At 35.0% G+C, this 19,660-nt stretch overlaps 1 protein-coding gene across 1 annotated transcript; it reads left to right on the top strand.

Annotated features, from left to right (window-relative positions):
* Positions 1-5,968: 5,968 nt before the first annotated feature.
* On the top strand, positions 5,969-6,911 carry LOC116582622 (endoplasmic reticulum-Golgi intermediate compartment protein 3-like; the record flags this gene model as incomplete). Its single annotated transcript, XM_032330229.1, has 1 exon — positions 5,969-6,911. A coding segment is annotated over one exon (789 nt), but the record flags the coding sequence as incomplete, so codon positions are not given.
* Between the last annotated feature and the right edge of the window lie 12,749 nt (positions 6,912-19,660).

Below are 19,660 nucleotides of genomic sequence, written 5' to 3'. Positions count from 1 at the left end.
AAATTAAAAACCTAAGTGTTCTTAGCCACAGAAGCCTAATAAACAGAGATCCTTAGAAGCAAACGTCTGCAATTCCCCTCTGAGCCCTATCAGAGAAGAAAGAGACTTAGCAAACACAACAGAATATCCTGGTCCTTGAATATGGGCAAAATCATTCTTTTTTTTTTTTTTTTTTTAAGATTTTATTTGTTTGACAGACAGAGATCACAAGTAGGCAGAGAGAGAGGGGGAAGCAGGCTCCCTGCTGAGCAGAGAGCCCCATGCGGGGCTCTATGTGGGGCTCTATGCAGGGCTCGATCCCAGGACCCTGGGATCATGACCTGAGCCAATGGCAGAGGCTTTAACCCACTGAGCCACCCAGGTGCCCCATGGGCAAAATTATTCCTACTGCCAGATGGTTGCATCAGGCAAAGTAAGCTTTATTCAATCTAAGCTAATATTCAGTCTATCATACTCCTTTGTTCTGATTACTTATGCACTGAGCTAACTGTTCATCAGTATCTGCCTTCTCATTTAGTCTACATTGTGATGATGTGTTAAGACACAGGGAGTAGGAAGGTTTTTGCTTTTGTATTGTTTTGTGTTGTTATTATAGATTAGCATCATGATTCTGATTTTATACATCACGTTCACATTTTTATTACTTTAGATTCTGTCCCTGGGAGGATTTGGCAACTATCTGTTGACAGTGTCTTACTTTTGGATCAGATATTAGATAAAGGTAAAATTACCAAGGTCACAAGTGGACTCCTGAGAGTCTTTTTGGTGGCAATCCTGTATCCCCCACCTCTCTATCACAAGATTAGAAAGAAAAAAGTCACACATTTATTTTTCATCAAGTCATAACTTACTGCTCTTGTTAACGATAACATAGTCACATCCCCGTTATATTTCCTCCATACATTTAATGCTGTTTATATTCATTATCATACACTTCCTGAATTAGATAACATACAGTTCCCAGTAAACATAGATTATCCCATCAATGTTAGAAATCATTGGCATTCCTGTGATCATTATTATTATTCTAAATCCATTCGCCTGAAGGCACTGTTACCACAGATCTTCCTCTCCTCACCCAAACAAAACACTTAAGATTTGGGAATTAAGATTTTCATAGTACGGTGTACAAGTGTCATTTCTGTTTCTCAATTCCCATTCAACTATATGAGAAGCTGCTAATTAAGAATGAATAGTTTTAATATTAATATGTTAAATTAGCATTAATTAATTAGTATGTATAGTATATAGTATTACAGGACTTTCTGTATCTCTGAAACCTCTCTGTTTCAGAGGATATATCAACGGTAGAAGAAAGAATCATCCTGCATCTACTTTTAGGTGGCAGACTTGCCTAAGTGGTCCAAGCTTTGATTTTAAATGAAGTTTCCATCATCCTTGTAATTAGCGAAAATGCCTTATAGAGACTAGCAAGAGGTTAATTCTTAGGCTTTTTAATTGTGATAGCTTGAGTTTTCAAATTTTTACTGTGTATAAATATGTTGATATTTAAATTTGAAAAGTGGAGAAGTATGTCGGAGTCCACAAATCAGAACAATGTGTAACAGAGGTATGATACTTCTACTGCTGAACTTGCTCACAGGGAAATCTCTATTGGCCTATCTCCAGTTCTACTTTGATCCTAGGGTAAAGCTGGCCCAGCATGCTATGATCCCCACTGAAGTTACCAGATGCATACATTTGGAAGTATTTGGGATTATCTTCCATCATGAGGTGGTTTGTTGTCAACAGATTCTGATTTCCAGATTCTGGCTTGGGAATGAATTGCTCAAACAACTTGGCCTTGAGTGAGCTTCTGATTCTGCTCTCAAGTCCTCTTGATGGAAAGATCCTCATTCTTTTAAAAAATATATTTTTTTATTTATTTTAGAGAGAGAGAGAGCGCACAGGGGGAGGAGCAGAGGAAGAGGGAAAAGCAGAATCTGAGAGTAGAGCCCGACATGGGGCTCTATCCCATGACCCTGACATCATGACCTGAGCTGAAATCAAGAGTGAGATGCTTAACCAACTGAGCCACTCAGGTGCCCCAGTACGTCTTTATTCTTATCAGCCTCCCCATACAGTCTACCAGAATCCAGATTTACCCATTTCTTTATTTGCTTTTCAAGTTGTCTTATTTCTCTTCCTTTCAGCACAGTTCAGTTCTTATCAATAATACTTAACATTATTGAGCTAGTTTAACGTCGGTAGGTACTGCACAAATAATTTTTTCATGAATCCACTTACTTAATACCATAGAAAATACCATAGAAAATACAAGGCATGTTCTAATATTATGCCCATTTTACCAGTGGGATGCCTGAGGCACTGTGGAGCTAAGTAACTTGCCCAGTGTCATACCATCAGAAAGATGTTAAGGAAGGGACATAAGCAACAGCTTTGTTATTATGCAGCACTGGATGGCATTATTTCCAGTGGAAATAATGGAAAATCTTGCTTATATACATGTTTGATAACATTTCTGTCTGTTTATAGTCTTTGGGATTGCTCATGAAGTAAATATCTAAAGCCTAGTGAATTATAAATGAGACAAGGGAAAATTGTCCAGGAGGAGGGATGTATCAGTTAACTCAGCCACAACTTATTAAACTAGATTCTTACAACCTCAAATTGTACTGGATTCTTTGTTGCACAGTTTTTCTTTTTCTTTTTCTTTTTTTTTTTTAAGTAGGCGCCACACCCAGCATGGAGTCCAATGAGGGGCTTAAACTCATAACCCTGAGATCAAGACCTGAGCTAGGATCAAGGTCCGATGCTTACAGGACTGAGTCACCCAAGCACCTCTGTTGCATGGTTTTGATATATAAAATAACCTGAATTTTACTGATTTGTACAAATCCTGAGTAAGATAAAGATCTTTACTCCACCTTCCTCTTTAATAAAAATCTGACAAGTTGCTCATGTTTCATGGAGTTAACTCATTTAGCTGTATTTTGAAGCTGTTTTAAAATGTAATGATGCTATTAAAATGATTTTCCTCTTATAAACAGCTTTTTAAGATCACCTGGATGGCTCAGTTGGTTAAGTGTCTGCCTTTCACTCAGTCATGATCTCAGGGTCCTGGGATCCAGCCCCACATCGGCTCCTTGCTCACCCGGGAGCCTGCTTCTCCCTCTCCCTCTGCCCCTTCCGCTCATGATCTCTCTCTCAAATGAATCACTAAAACCTTTTTTTAAAAAAGAAATAATTTTTTTAGTAGATGCTCAAGAAATTTTATTGCATGATGGTCAAGGAAACCTAGGAACAAATGCAGATAAGAGGATTAAATTTTTAGTTTTATATTCATTAATATCATCTTACAGTATAAGGAGAAAAACATTTCCAGTACACAATAAAAAACAATTTTGGTAGTGCATGGGTGGCTCAGTCCGTTAAGCATTGACTTTGACTGCGGTCATGATTTCAGGGACCTAGGACAAGCCTGGCTTTAGCAGGGTGTCTGCTTCTCCCTCGCCTTCTGCCCCCCAACACCACTCAGCTCTTTCTTTCTCTCTGTCTTTCAAATAAATAAATAAATAAATAAAATCTTTAAAAAAAAAAAGGCAATTTTTAAGTCCAGAAACATAATTGCCTATAAAGAAATGACTAATGAAGGCACTTGTAGTTCCCTTGAGGTATATGATGCATTCACATAACATCTTCTCCAGGGATATTTGAGTAACTTTGTAGCATCATCATTTTGGTAATTTCCAGAGCTTGTGTGATGAATGAAGAGCATGACTTTAAGGAATTAATCTGTGGTTTTGTGAAGATGGTGGCAATCATTAATTGCCCTGGCACCCTTATTTCAGATTGATAAAATTTAATATAGATTATATGAAGCTCCTTATTTACAAATCAACCCCCAAATGTCCATCTCCAAGCAGTCACTAGTAAGTGCCTATTGATAATGTGGGAGAAAGGAGAAACAATTCAGAAGGCTGATGTTCCTTTATAAAGCTTTGTACCTTAGTAGTCTCTAAAAGATGTGGTCTCTGACTTGTATAACCCATTGACAACATTTTGTACACATTTTGAATGCTTTAGTAATATTTTTTGTTAATAAATAATAGTGGAATTATTGGGATATATTTGTAGTCAACATCTCAGTTTCCCAAAATAGATTCACGGGGGCAACATACAATTGACTGCCAGCGTTCTTTTTTGAATGCGAAGTGATTTTCTATTTACCTTACTTGCCCAATTATTTTTGTTTTTTGTTTGTTTTTCATTTTGTTTTCTCTGAAAAAAGAAATTTCAAAGAGAGTGGCATGCAAAAGGCTTTGTGGAAACCTGTTATTAATACTTTCATGTATATGAAAATTCTCACGACAACCACAATGTGAATATCTGAGTGGTAGAACTACCCACTCAGAAAGGTATCTTAGGTACGGACCATCTTATTGACCATTGGGGTCAACAACAACAAAAAATGCTTATAGTCACTGTTGTCTCTGTTTTTGTTTCTACTTTCCTCTTCAACCCCGCATCAATTCTTATGTCTAGTTGAAAAAAATAATTGCTTCTTTCTCTGAAGCTTTCCTTGAATCCCCCCGCCCACATTTTTAAAAAATCTCAATGCCACTCTTTCTCTTAGCTTCGGTCTCCCTCCCTTGGTCTACTGAATGACTTTCTTACCTTGTTTCTCTCCGTTCCTGTTCATCTTCCAACTTCCAAAATTCTTCCAAAATCCAGATCTGATCAGATCCGGATACTGTTTCATAGCTAACCAATTCACAAGGATAAAATTCAAACTAAAAAGAGAGAATCCTTTATAATATGACCATAGCCTAAATGACAGCTCTTATTTTTCTTTGTCCTTTCCTTCAAGCATTTTATTCTTTCTGCAGTGGGAGGACTTCCTGACCTCCCAGTGGGTAGTATATATTTCTTCTTTGTGACTTTGTATATATTTCCCTGTTCGTTGGCATGTACCTTATTTTCCTTTCATCTCTGCCTGTTGAAAACCCTTCAGGGCATATTTTACCCGGGAATCATTCTTATTTTTCTCTTTCCATGAATCATTTTTATATTTCCCAGAGTTAGTTTTTGTATTGAAGCCTCATTAGAACTTTCAATTAAAGAAATTATTATGTTTAAAGAGTAGGGAATGATGCCTATTAAATGAAGTATATTCGTTTTAGTCTGACAGTCTATCTTTTGGGCTCTGTTCAATGTGTCTGAGGCTAATAGCCTATATGGATGCCTGTGAGTTCCACTGCTCATTTTAAATCATGCCTTCAATTAATTCTCAAAGTCCATAATTCTTCACGATGTGTATGTTGTACTGATTTTTTTTTTCTGATTTCTCTCTTTAGTGGAAATAACAAGGAGGTTAAAGCTTATGTCTGTTTCAAGAATCCTAATTCCACTCAGAATGAAATTAACTCCCACAATCATACATTACAATTTATGATCTTTCTTTGCACATTTTCGAGCGACTGAAATTATGCTCATAACCTATCCAATTTAAATCACTTGGCGATGCTAATGAACTATGCTATTATGCTATTTCTCCCACCTGGGAAACACAAAAGAGATGCAGATGCCCATTAATAGCAGCGATCTCGGCCAAGCCTGACCACCTCTGCACATTAAACACCGCTCTTTGAAAATAACTTCTGACATATGCGGCTGTTTGAAATCTTAGAAGCCATTTAGCATGAAAAAAATTTCAGAAACATAGATTTTTTTTAATGTATATTTTATGTTTTTGTTAAACTTGTCTTTTAAAACATAGCCAAATAAAAAATCAAAGTAAAATGATTTAAAAACGTTTGAGGAAGTAGAAAACTTTTAAGACTGAAGCCAGCAGGGCATCAATGAATAAGTCAGATATATTAAATGGAGATGTAAAGAATAAATGTGAAGAGAAATGATAAAATATTTTACTGAGGTTTATTAATAAGAGAGCACAAAATTTTAAATAAAAAACCCATTTAGTTTGAAGATATAAAGAAAATTGTAACATGAGCTCGGGAAAGTCGAGGTAAAGGTGTTTGACCCTGACTCCCTGGACCCTGATCGCTGTGAGAGCTGCTATGGTGCCGAAACAGAAGACATCAAGTGCTGCAACACCTGTGAAGATGTGCGGGAGGCCTATCGGCGTCGGGGCTGGGCCTTCAAGAACCCAGACACGATCGAGCAGTGCCGGCGAGAGGGCTTCAGCCAGAAGATGCAGGAGCAGAAGAACGAAGGCTGCCAAGTGTATGGCTTCTTAGAAGTCAACAAGGTGGCCGGAAACTTCCACTTTGCTCCCGGGAAGAGCTTCCAGCAGTCTCATGTACATGTCCATGACTTGCAGAGCTTCGGCCTCGACAACATCAACATGACCCACTACATCCGGCATCTGTCATTCGGGGAGGACTACCCGGGCATTGTGAACCCCCTGGACCGCACCAATGTCACCGCACCCCAAGCCTCCATGATGTTCCAGTACTTCGTGAAGGTGGTACCCACAGTGTACATGAAGGTGGATGGGGAGGTGCTGAGGACAAATCAGTTTTCTGTGACCAGGCACGAGAAGGTCGCCAACGGGCTGATGGGTGACCAGGGGCTTCCCGGAGTCTTCGTGCTGTATGAGCTGTCACCCATGATGGTAAAGCTGACAGAGAAGCACAGGTCCTTCACGCACTTCCTGACAGGCGTGTGCGCCTTCATCGGGGGCATGTTCACAGTGGCTGGACTCATCGATTCGCTCATCTACCACTCGGCTCGAGCCATCCAGAAGAAAATTGACCTCGGGAAGACAACATAGTTGTCTCCTTCCCCCTCTGTTGTTCTGTTCTCCTGTTTCCCTTTGGCCCTGTGGTCATTCGCAGCCTCTTGCCCACCCCACCCCCACTCGGCGTCGGTCTCAGTGCAGGTTCATAAATCTGTTGGTTGTGATAGTAAAAAAAAAAAAAAAAAAATATATATATATATATATATATATATTTGATTTCCTATTTCAAATATCAAGGAGAATAGAGGTAGTAAGAATTTAGATAGGCGGGGCGCCTGGGTGGCTCAGTGGGTTAGGCTGCTGCCTTTGGCTCAGGTCATGATCTCAGGGTCCTGGGATCGAGTCCCGCATCGGGCTCTCTGCTCAGCAGGGAGCCTGCTTCCTCCTCTCTCTCTCTGCCTGCTTCTCTGCCTACTTGTGGTCTCTCTCTGTCAAATAAATAAGTAAAATCTTAAAAAAAAAAAGAATTTAGATAGGCAAGGATATCGTTTCCTCCATAAGAATCTACCAAAAAATATAATTCTATTAGGTTTGTCAGTTCACATGAGTTTGAGTGAATGAGGGATGCCTATATCTTTATTAGCACTGTATGTTTATACTAATTTCTAAAATTCTTTGTGCAGTAGTAGTTCTATACTTCAAGAAGACCTTGTGTGTAGCCATTGGGAACATGTCTCTTTGAAGATCATTTTATTTATTTTTTTGAAATGTTTAAAAATTTCTCATTAAACAATTTTTATCTTATTTGCAACTACAGAAGACAATTTGTCCCAACTTTTTACCCAGTCCTTTTTTTACCTGGGCAGGGGAAAACAGCTTTTCAGAAAGAGAAGTTAGAAAATCTCAAATTCAATTTCAATCATCTTACTCTCAGACAACAATCTTCAAATTCTCCACAACTCTTCCTGAGTATCTACAAAGTTCTTAAACTTCATTAAGAGCTATGGCCTACCAACCTCATCCTTGCCTCTCTGCTTTGCATTTACAGTAAATTCCTGATTTTCTTTTGGACTGATCTAGGTCCTGTGCTTCATTTATGATAATGATACCCGGCAAACACCCTTAAGATTTTGCCATTCTTTCCATCCTTAATACTTTCCTGATAAAACCTGTATCTGGTTGTTTCCGACAAATTTTCTGTGTAGTATTTTCCATTATTTCATTATATTTAATTTTAAATTTCTTTTAAAATTTATTTTTTTAGCCATAGTTACCAAGAAATATACTTTTTAAAAATTTCCAAAATAGTGAGGAATTTTTATTTATTTTTTGTTGTTGACTTTCCAACTTAAGTTGAAGAAAGATGTTCTGCCTGATGCAGATTTCTTTTTGATTTGTTGTCACTAGCTTTATAAGTAAGTGTGTGAAAACAATGTTTATTTTTTAAATGTGTGGAGAGTTCTACATACGATTTTTCTTTTTTCTTTTTTTTTTTTTTTTAAGATTTTATTTATTTATTTGACAGAGAGAAACCACAAGCAGGCAGAGAGGCAGGCAGAGAGAGAGAGAAGGAAGCAGGCTCCCGGCTGAGCAGAGAGCCCAATGCGGGGCTCGATCCCAGGACCATGGGATCATGACCTGAGCCGAAGGCAGCGGCTTAACCCACTGAGCCACCCAGGCGCCCCTACATACGATTTTTCAAATGAAATTGTTACTTGTATTATTTAAAGCCTTTTCCATGTAATCCTTTTTATTATATCTTCCTTAACTTTTTATTGAGATATAATTAACATAGAGTGTCAAATTAGTTTCAAGTATACAACATAATGATTCAACATTTCTATACACTACTGAGGTATAGTCACTTTTTTTGATCGAACAACATAACTACAGTCTTGTGGACTATGTATTCCCTGTGGTGTACTTTTCTTCTCCATGACTTACTTATTTTGTAACTGGAAGTTTGTACCTCTTAATCTCCTTTAACTATTTCACCCATCCCCTTACCAACTTCCTCTCTGACAACCACCGGTTTGTTTTCTGTATTTTGAGTCTGGGTTTTTTTTTTTTTTCCCCCTCTTTTATTTTTACTTTGTCTGTGTGTTTTGCTTTTTAAATTCCACATATGAGTGAAATCGTGAGGTATTTGTCTTTCTCTCTCTGACTTATTTCGCTTAGCATTATGTCATCGAGTTTCATCCATGTTGTTACAAATGGATTTTTTGACTTTTTATGACTGATATTTCATTGTGTGTGTACATACCATGTTTTCGTTATCCACTCATCTGTTGATGAACACTTGGGTTGATTCCATATCTTGACTATTATAAACAATGCTGTAATAAACATAAGGGTGCATATATCTTTTTAAAGTAGTGTTTTGTTTTCCATGGTTAAATACTCAGTAGTGGAATTACTGGATCATATCTTTAATTTTGGGGGATTCTCCAACTGTTTTCCACCCTGGTTGCACCAATTTACATTCCCACCTATAGTGCAGGAGGGTCCCTTTTCCCCACATCCTCACCAATACTTGTTATTTCTTATCTTTTTGATTCTAGCCAGTTTGACAGGTGTGAAGGGATATTTCACTGTGGTTTTGATTTGCATTTCTCTGATGACTAGCGATGTTGAACATCTTTTCATGTGTTTTTTGGCCATCTGTATATCTTCTTTGGAAAAATATCTATTCAGGCCCTCTGTCTTTTTAAATCAGATCACTTATTTATTTATTTTTGGTGTTGAGTTGTATAACATCCTTATACATTCATATAACCCTTATTGGATATATTATTTGCAAATATTTCATCCCATTCAGTAGCTTGCCTTTTCATTTTGTGAATGGTTTCCTTCATTTTTCATAAGATTTTAAAATTATTTTATTTATTATTCAAAATTTAGAAATATTTATAAAAATTCTGCCTTATCTATCAATAACTGAGAAAATTGTGAATGTGCATTTATCATTTTCCCTGTAGTTTTTACCAATTTTCACCTTCTTACAGTTAAGACAATCTTATTATAGGGGCATATGCGTTTAGAATTACTATATCTCCTTGGTAAAATAACTATCTTACAATTTTGTAGTGATCTTTTTTATCCCTAATAAAACTTTTTATCTTAACATATGTTATCTGGATTTAATTTTCATTTGTGTGAACATTACTTCTGATTTAACATTTTCTCATCTTTTGACTTTGTATCTTTAACTATCCTTATGTTTTAAATGAGTTAATTTTAAATAGCATATAGCTGGATATTTTTAAACTTCTTTGTCAATTTGTCATTAAATATTAAGTTTAATCTATTTTTGTTTATTTAGCCTTTTTAAAACTATATTTGATTAATTTCTATTTTCATATTTTCTTGATTTCTATTTGTCCTTTCCTTTTTATGCTTTCTTTCTCTTTCTCTACCTTTTTCTTTTGCAATACCTGACATTTTATCTTTTAATAATCTATTTTTTCCTTTAAATAAAATTTTATGTATTTATTCAATACAATGAAAGCAAGAGACATCACAGAGGGAGAGGAAGAAGCAGACTTGCTTCTGAGGGTAGAGCCCAGTGCAGGGCTTGATCCCAGGACCCTGAGATCATGACCTGAGCTGAAGACAGACACGTAACAGACTGAACCACCCAGGTGCCCCTATTTTTTCCTTCTTATATGTTTAGAGTTTATAATTCGATTTTCTTATGCATTTTATTTTTGTTCTTTTAGTGGATAGCTATCCTGTCTGTAATTGCACATCTTCTCCAAATTCATTTTCTTTTCCCCTTTTTTTCTACATTTTGTAGAAAACACTTTCATATAATTCTACAGGCAATAACTCTTCCAAAAACATGCTCATATCACCCTTACTCTATAGTGTATGTTTGTCCTTTAAAAAAAATCCTCGAACTTTACATGACCATTTCTATGTTCTCTGACTTGCTCTGTTTCTGGTAAGAAGTCTGATTTCAATATTACTGATTTCTTTTAGGACCATCCCTTTGTGCCTGAAAGTTTTCCAGTTTATATATATATATTTTTTTCATATATATATGTATATATATATTTCATATATATATATATTTTTTTTCATCCTGCTTAGAATATCTTGTACTTTCTATGTTTGCGAATTCATATCTTTCACCATTGTAGAATTTATTCATCTTTTTTTTAAATCATCAGATTTCTCTCATTTTCTCTAATATCCTTTCTAATAGTCTGATTAAATGTTAGAATATCACATTCTATCTTTTCTATCATTTTTTTCTTTCATAATTTCCTCTCTTTGCCTCTCTGCTTTGCATTTGGAGTAAATTCCTGATCTTTCAGTGTAATACAACTTTCATCAACTGTATCTAATTTGTTGTTTAGCTCATTCATTGACATTTTTATATCAATATTATGTGGTATGTTTTTAAAATTATTTTGTTTCATTTTTATGTGGTTTCCTACTCATTTTTTGTGATTTTATCTTTTACTTCAAAATGTTTTCTACAGAACTTCTTCTATTTTCTATTTTCTTTTATACTATCTAAAGTATTGTGGGGAATTTAACTTAATTAAAAATGTTTCATCAATATATTTGTTTCTTTGACCCTAGTAATTCCATGTTCTTATATGCTTGATATTTTTGCTAATGAGCTCAACATTTTTCACTTTAATATGTGGGAATCCAGAAAGATCCATGCTGAATATCTTTTATTCTAGAGAAAATTTGTATTTGCTCTCACAGCTCTCCAGGGGTTCTACTTTTCTGAGCTGACCTTGTCTCTTATTAATATAGCATACACAGGTTTAGTGTTACCACTTTAACCAGGATTCAAAGCTGAGGCTCTTGAGCTAATATTAGTATTCCCTTCAGGGTTCCACACCTTATAGCTTACTGGTATTTATTTGTGTTTGCTTTGTGGGGTAGAGGAAATATTCTATAGAGATTTTTCTTCCATGTTGGATTCCCAGACATTCATAATAATGTTTTACATAGGATCTAGTTATATTAAGATTCTCTTCAGATTACCTAGCCTATTATATCCACAGATAACTCTGTCCCATGGTTTGTAGTTGTCTTTTGTTTGTGAGTGATTTCCTTTTTCAAGTTCCTTATTTCTACTTGAATAAAGTTTATAGTTTAATTAAATTTAATATAATTTATTAAATTTATAGTTTAATTTATAGTTTATAGTTTAATTTAATATAATATAATATGATTTAATGATAGCTTAAATATACTATAGTTTATAGCATATTCTGTAGTATATGTAGTATATATATCATGAAGAACCTCCAATGTGCAGACCACTGAATGCCAGTTGCTTATTTATTAAATTGTAAACATCAGCTTCAAACTAAAATAACATATGTTCTAAGTGTTCATTGACAGGAAGAATGACATTTGAATGTTCATATTAGAAGAGTGTTTACCTAATTGGGGGAATTAAATTTAAAATAAAACTTTCACTTGGGGCACTTGGGTGGCTCAGGCAGTTCAGTGTCTGACCCTTGGTGTCAGCTCAGGTCATGATCTCAGGGTCATGAGATCAAACCCTGCATTAGACTCCACAGTCAGTGCAGAGTCTGGTTGAGAATCTCTTTCCTTCTCCCTCCCCCATCCCTCTACCCTTCCCACTGCTCACACACACGCTATCTGTATTAAATAAGTAAGTAAGTAAATAAATAAATAAATAATCTTTAAAAAATAAATCTTTCATTGAGAAGATATACTCTCAGGTTCCTACAATTCATAGTATGCTTCAGTTAATTGTATATTATATACTAATATAGGTATTGAAATATTTAATAATTCAGAATGACCATATCATAAGCATGCATGTATAAAACTCTTCAAAAGAAAAAAAAAAAGAAAAAAGAAAAAGAAAAAAAATGCATTATCTCCTTTAATTTTCACAGCAAATTTGTAGGTTGAATTAATATTGCGATTTCATAGATGTGGATATTTCTGCTCAGAAAATTTAAATAATTTGCAAAGCTGAAATACAAGCTGAGTCCAAATTAACTTATTTTTCTGTTTCAAGTTGAGTGTGTTACTGAATCCTCAGAAAGCACTACTTTTTGTCCATAAAACATTAATTTGTCTCAACACGAATCAAAATAGATCATTAACTTTGATCTTCTTGCATTATCTCTATTGCCTGTGTTGTTTGGTTCTTTTCTGACTTTGCAGACAAGCTTACATTAAAAAAGAGGATTATGTGGAGTCACTTTAAGATTTTTCTGACTCAATAATCTGTCAAATGAAGTAAGACATGGCAGTATTTTCCTGATTGAAAATTAATCATCATTTTTTATATTTGTCCAACTGGGATTTTATGAAATAATTTAAATTGAGCATGATTTTGGCAAATTATTCAAGTGCATTCAATATTAGATCTCAAGATGAGGTGACAGGAACCATTTCTTAATGAAAGTTAATTTTAATTATCACAAAATTATTTCTATATGTTAGACTGCAGCAAGCAATATATTTTTTCTATCTCTGAGGAACACCTGTAATTGGTCTATCTATTAAAGGTAAGAAAATGTAATATTTTTTATTTCCCATTAATTAAAATTTATTCAAATGAATGTAAACTTCTTGATAGCTTAGCAAAATTTAAATTGTAAGAGTAATTAAGAAAGTGAAGGTATATGAAATAATTTAAAGAAGAAAAATGCACAAGAATTTACTTGTATTAAGAAATATATATATGTGTTATGTAGCCATATTTGAAATATCACATCTCTTTTTTTTCTTTCCCCCTTTAAAAAAAATCCACAGGATGACTTTTACAGCTGTTCCAATTGAAGTAACAAGGATATGATTTGCCCTCACATCTGAAGTTTTCAAAAAAAATCAGACAAAATAGATAAAGCAACGATTTTTGAAAAAAAATAGATATCCAGCAATGGAGGACAATGATCCCTGAGAAACAGGCAAAAAATGAGGTAAGGCTGATAGTTTTGAGAGACTACAGGAGCTGTAGCATAGGTGGGACAACTAAAGCAGGGCCTGAAGGATTTCGTAAGTTGAGGAACTGAAGCTGGAGAAACTAACCCAGCTATAATTCACAGGAAAGACTATCAGAAGTAAGAGAGCACACAGAGGAAGAGAACTCTGGAGATCTGTAGAGGGTACCCTGAGTGTTCTGAAAAATTACCCATCAGAGCAAATGTGTGAGGCATCAACTTTGGGGAAAGAGAGACAGAAGGAAACTTTCCCTGCTCTCACAGGCTGATATAAATGCCTAGTCTCATGAGCTGGGTTAGAGATGTTCACAATTCACGTGGCATTGAATGGAGAATTCAGGGAGATCTTGCCTCAGTACTAGGAGATAATTAGCCTTAGACAGCCCTGCTTGGGACCTGCCTACAAAATCACAGAAGCAAGACCTGAGAGAATCAAACCATTTCCAAGTAAATTCACTACATCCCAGGGTGAAGTTTAAGAAGATGTTTAAGAATGCGAATATATCCAGCACTTAGCAAGGCAAAACTCATACTGTCTGTCATTCAATCAAATATTACTCAAGGTGGTAATACACAGCTCACAATGGAGAGAATAATCAATCAATAAAAACTGACCTGAACTTTAGAATCAGCAGAAAGACATTATAACATTGTAACAGTACTACATTTGGTCAAAAGATCAAGTAAAGACACAGAAGATACAAATAAGATCGAAATCAAACTTCTAGCAATTAAAACTACAATGACTGAGTTGACTGAGATGGAAAATATACTAGATGGGATTAATGACATTAATGGGTAACAGTAGATTAATTAGGCATGGCAAATAAAATCATTGAAGACGTCAGAGTCAAAACTATCCAAAATAAGGAGAGAAAAAGAAATTTAACTGGAAGAATAGAGGTGAGTTGTAGAATAACTTCAAACAGAAATGGTCAGATACAATTTGGAAGATGTAATGGTTAAAACCTTTCCAAATTTAGTGAAAATTGTAAATTCACAGGTCTCAAATTTCAGGATATTCTTCAAAGGTGTAGCCAAGTGGATTTCTGGATAAGTTGGATGTGGAGTTTAAGAGAAATAGAAGTAATAGAGTTAAGTTTATAGAATTAAGTTAAATTCTTCGTATTTATACAAAGGAATTGTAATCAAGATCTTGCAGAGACATGGACATCCCTATGGTTATTGCAACACTATTCATAATAGCCACGATGTGGAAACAACCTAAATATTCATTTCCAGATGAATGGAAAAAGAAACGTGGCAGATACATATATGGAATACTATCCGGGCTTTAAAAGGGAAGAAATTCTACAATACGTGACAACATGAATGAACCTTGGGGATATTATACTAAGTGAAATAAGCTAGTCATAGAAAGCTAAATATTGTATTATTCCAGTTAGATGAGATATGAAGAATAGTTAAATTCACAGTATCAAAGAGTAGATGGTGGTTTCTGGGTGCTAAGAGAAGAAGGAAATGGGAAGTTACTAATCAATGGGTATAAAGTTGATGAATAAGCTTTAAACATCTGCTGCACAATATTATACCTATAGTCAACAATAATATATACACTGAAAAAAATTTGTTGAGAGTAGATGTCATGGTAAGTGCTCCTACCACGATAAGATAAATGAAAAACTTCTAGAAGAGTGATTCAAGTATTCTTTTTTAATCTAAGCAGATGAAAGACGGAGCTTCTCTCATTTGATATGGGAATTAAGGAGGATAGAAGAGGTGTGTGTGTGTGTGTGTGTGTGTGTGTGTGTGTATGTGTTTATTGTAGATATAGTTTGAAAAGACATCAGATGTCTTGGTAGAGCTATCAAGCATGAAGTTATGAAGTTATATATGATCTAATGTCTCGGGCATAGGTCTAGTATGGAAATATTTAGTTGAGCATTGTGAGCATATAGATGATGAAACTGGGTGGCTCTTTAAGGGACGGAATCTAGGTGGAAAAGATAAAAATTCCAAACTGAAGCCTGCTGTACTCACACATTAAAAGACTGATGAGGAGAACATACAAAAACAACAACAAAAAAAAGAATTAGAAGAAATAATGTTGGGAACATAGAAAAATCAAGAGTGTGCTGTATCCTGAAAACCAAGTGTATATAGAAAGTAATGGAGAAAAAGGAGTGGTTGTCTCTGTTAAATGCTACAGCCTGCTCTAATAATATGATAACTGGAAATTGACCACAAATTTAGCCAAGTGAGGGTCATTGGCAATCTGGACAGGAGTAGTTTTGGAAAAGTGAAAAAGTCAAAGCCAGATGAGTGAATTTAAGAAAGAAACATTAAGGAAGAAATTGGATACAAGGAGAATGAATACTCTTCAGAGTTTTATTCAAAAGAAGGACAGATAAATGGGACAGGAAGTAGAAGGAAGTAATAAGAGACAAGAGGGGCATTCTCTAATTGTTTGTGGAACTGTATTTCTTTTTCCTTTTTATATTTCCCTATTTTGGAATTGTCATCTACCAGAGTTCTTAGCAACTTAAAACTATTTTTTTTTTTTAGACAGTTCTAGGTTTAAATCTATGTCCCACTTCTGAAGTGTATAATATTGAACAAATTCCTTAATACCTATTCTTCAAATTCCTCTTCTATGAAATAGAGTTAATAATAATACCTATCCTCACAGGATTATTGGAAGAATTAAATAAGAATTAAATAAGGCAATGTGTGTGTAAGGCATATGCACACTGTCTCAAATACAGCACATGGCAGAAACTCAATTATTGCTTGCTAGTTTATATATTAAATATATTTCTGGTTCTTTACTTATTCATTTTTGATGTCGTTTCATTGTTGTTACTAATCTGAATGACACATTTATAACTTAAAAACTGACCTTTCACATGCCACACATGTTGTGAATATTTTTTGCATTTATTTTGTTTAAAAAAAACTGGGGGGGGTGCCTGGGTGGCTTGGTTGTTGGGTGTCTGCCTTCAGCTCGGGTCATGATCCCAACATCCTGGGATGGAGCCCTATATTGGGCTCCCTGCTCAGCGGGAGGCCTGTTTTCCCTCTCCCACTCTCCCTGCTCATGTTCCTACTCTCACTGTCTCTCTCTGTCAAATAAATAAATAAAATCTTTAAAGTTTTAAGTTGTATGTGATTAAATCTACTGAGTTTAATTTTATGTCTTCTTTCTGCTTTTAGGTTTAGAAACAATTGTCTTATTAAAGAATAAAATTATATTTCCAGATATATTTTTTGATTATGTCTGACTTTCCTTCTGATTTTACAATTTAGTCAGTTTGGGTGTTGTTTCATGATGACAAACATCTATGATGTCTTTAACAACATGGAAAAAGCCACCCATCTTCAGCTATCTGTTACCGGCCATGCTTCTTTTCTGGTATTCAGAAGAAATCACATTAACTTATGGGTTAATTTGTTCACTGAAAAATTTTTATTGAGCACATCCTAGATATTGGGTAACATTCCAGGCTGTAGAGATAGAGCAGTGAATGAGTGAAAGGCTGAACCATATTTTCCTTTGTGGGGTTTAACTTCCATAAAGAAAGAAAAACTATAACAGAAAAGAAATGTTAAAATTGCAATTTAAATGGCATGAAGAAAACAAAAGCTAGAGATAGAAAAGAGGAAAATATAGAAAAGATGGGTGGAGAAAATTGCTTTCTAAAATTTAGCCAGGGGCGCCTGGGGGGCTCGGTGGGTTGGGGCCTCTGCCTTCGGCTCAGGCCATGATCCCAGCATCCTGAGATCGAGGCCAGTGTCAGGCTCTCTGCTCAGTGGGGAGCCTGCTTCCCCCCCCCCCCCCCCCGCCTGCCTCTCTGCCTACTTGTGATCTCTGTCAAATAAATAAATAAAACCTTAAAAAAATTAAAAATAAAATTTGGCCAAAATCATAGTCTATGAGGTGATGTTGAAGAGAAGACAGGAAGGATGAGAAGAAATTTTTCAGTGATGAGCGCTTTTAGAATTGTTGTCATGGGCAAAGTGGAGGAGGGCGTGAGGTTATTCAAGAAAAGGAAAGAAGACACTATGGTTAGAACAGGGTAGGATGGCAGAAGATGAAGTCATAATCAGGGGGTTAGATCCTTCACAACATGGTAAGAATTGATCATAATTATAGCTCATAATAAAGAATAAATAGATGAACAGTTAGAATGTACAATTAAGCTCTTAAAATGTGTATCACGTAACTGAATAGGTTTTATGAATTGTTATTGAAGCGGTAGCTGGCCTGTTGAAAATTATTTTTATATTAAATAAGAATAGCCTTTTAATTTTATATCCATTCCACTTGAAGCTAATGTTTCTCAGATGTGCTGCTATTATTGTTATGGTGATAGAAAGTGATTTTCAAATCTAATACCAGAATTTTATACAATAAAAAAAAGATTTTGGAGAAAGAATCATGCTGATCAAAATATAAAGTTGATGAAATTCTCAAATACTTTTCTGTAGCAAGTCACTGTTTCTAGAAATAAAAACTACTTAACAGTGAGTTAGATTCATTCATAATATTGAAGACCCTCTGTGAAAAGGATAACTTATGTAATTACTCATTTTTAGCTCAAAATTTTTTTTCCAGAGATAGTGGATTTTATTCATTTATGAAATATATTAAATGTTCTAAATTGCTCCTATTGACAAGAATGGACTCCTCTTAAAAACTACTACCAATACTATTACTACTACTACTAACATTTATTGGATGATCACAATATACCAGACACTATTATAGGAACTTTTTTATGTGTATTGACTTATTTAATTATCATAACGACTCTATAAGATAGTTTTTATCACTTTTTTTTTCAATCTAGGACACTAAAATTCAAAGCAAATTAAGCTACTTCCCACATTCATAGTGTTGGAAAATATTGAAGTTGGGATCTAAACCTAAGCAATTTGGCAAAAAGAGCTTCATTTCTCTGCTAAAACCTGTTTATATGTATTTCTCATTTTTTTTTCTTATTTTGGTTTTGGTAATATTAGATTCATTTTAATGAGGGATACAAGAGCACTATAATCTAGTGTGTTAAAAAATGGCGACTCCTATTTATTAATATCACTCTTACGGTAAAACATAATTTAAGTTGCAGAAATATTTTTTTCAGTTCAGTTATTAAATTAACAGTAAATTTAGGCAGTCATTTTATCACTACAATAGCCCTACAGGGAAGATTGTGTGTTGCAATTTTCTGACTGTCTCCTCATCACACTGGTTTTGGAGTCAACAGTGGAGAACAATGTTCAAGAAGGAGCTCCTAGAGACAGGGACATCTGGACTAAGAATTGAATGATACAAGTAGGAACTAGGAAGGAACAAGAGGATACGTTAGAATGATAGTGTGTAAAGCATGTGAATTTAAAGGGGGAACAAAAGGAATACCATGTAGCTGGAATATAAATGAATAAAGTAATGGGATTTTGTGTTGGAGAGATAGGATAGGTCAAGTCATCAAGTCTTGTTACCCAAATTAGGACGTTTAGATTTTATCCTATGTACTCTGGGGAGATAGTGAAGGTTTATGGATGGTAATATGTGAAATTTTTCTTTCTAGAATCACTCGGTTATAGTGTAGATAATGGGAAAAGGGGGTGGGGAAGACTGAATGCAATGACATCACTGAAAAGATTTTTGTAGTTGTTTTTGTAGCAAGAAATGGTTTCTTCAAGTAGATGTTGGAAATGGGAACATAAATGGATCTGAGATCCAATTAGGAGGTTAGATAGATCTCAATGACTGGTTAAATATATTTAAAGGGAGAAAAGTAAGATTAATTCCCTTTCTTTCAAGAATGGGTGAATAATAAAAATTGCACTACTGAATAAAATGGAGAGCATAGGTGAATACACATACACTTGGAGTGGGGAGAAAGTTCAAAGGGGAAAATAATTGAAGTCCTTGAGGACCTGAAGGAACATACTGCCATCTGGGCCAGAGTTAGAGATTAGGAATAATCAGAAAATTATTATTCCCTGGAAGCAATGGATGTGGATGACATAAATAGATTTGAGATCCAATTAGGAAGTTGGATAGATCTCAATGACT

The sequence above is a fragment of the Mustela erminea genome, chromosome 2, assembly GCF_009829155.1.
Source record: "Mustela erminea isolate mMusErm1 chromosome 2, mMusErm1.Pri, whole genome shotgun sequence".
Taxonomy (NCBI): Eukaryota; Metazoa; Chordata; class Mammalia; order Carnivora; family Mustelidae; genus Mustela; species Mustela erminea.
This window is presented reverse-complemented; position numbering and strand designations above follow the sequence as displayed.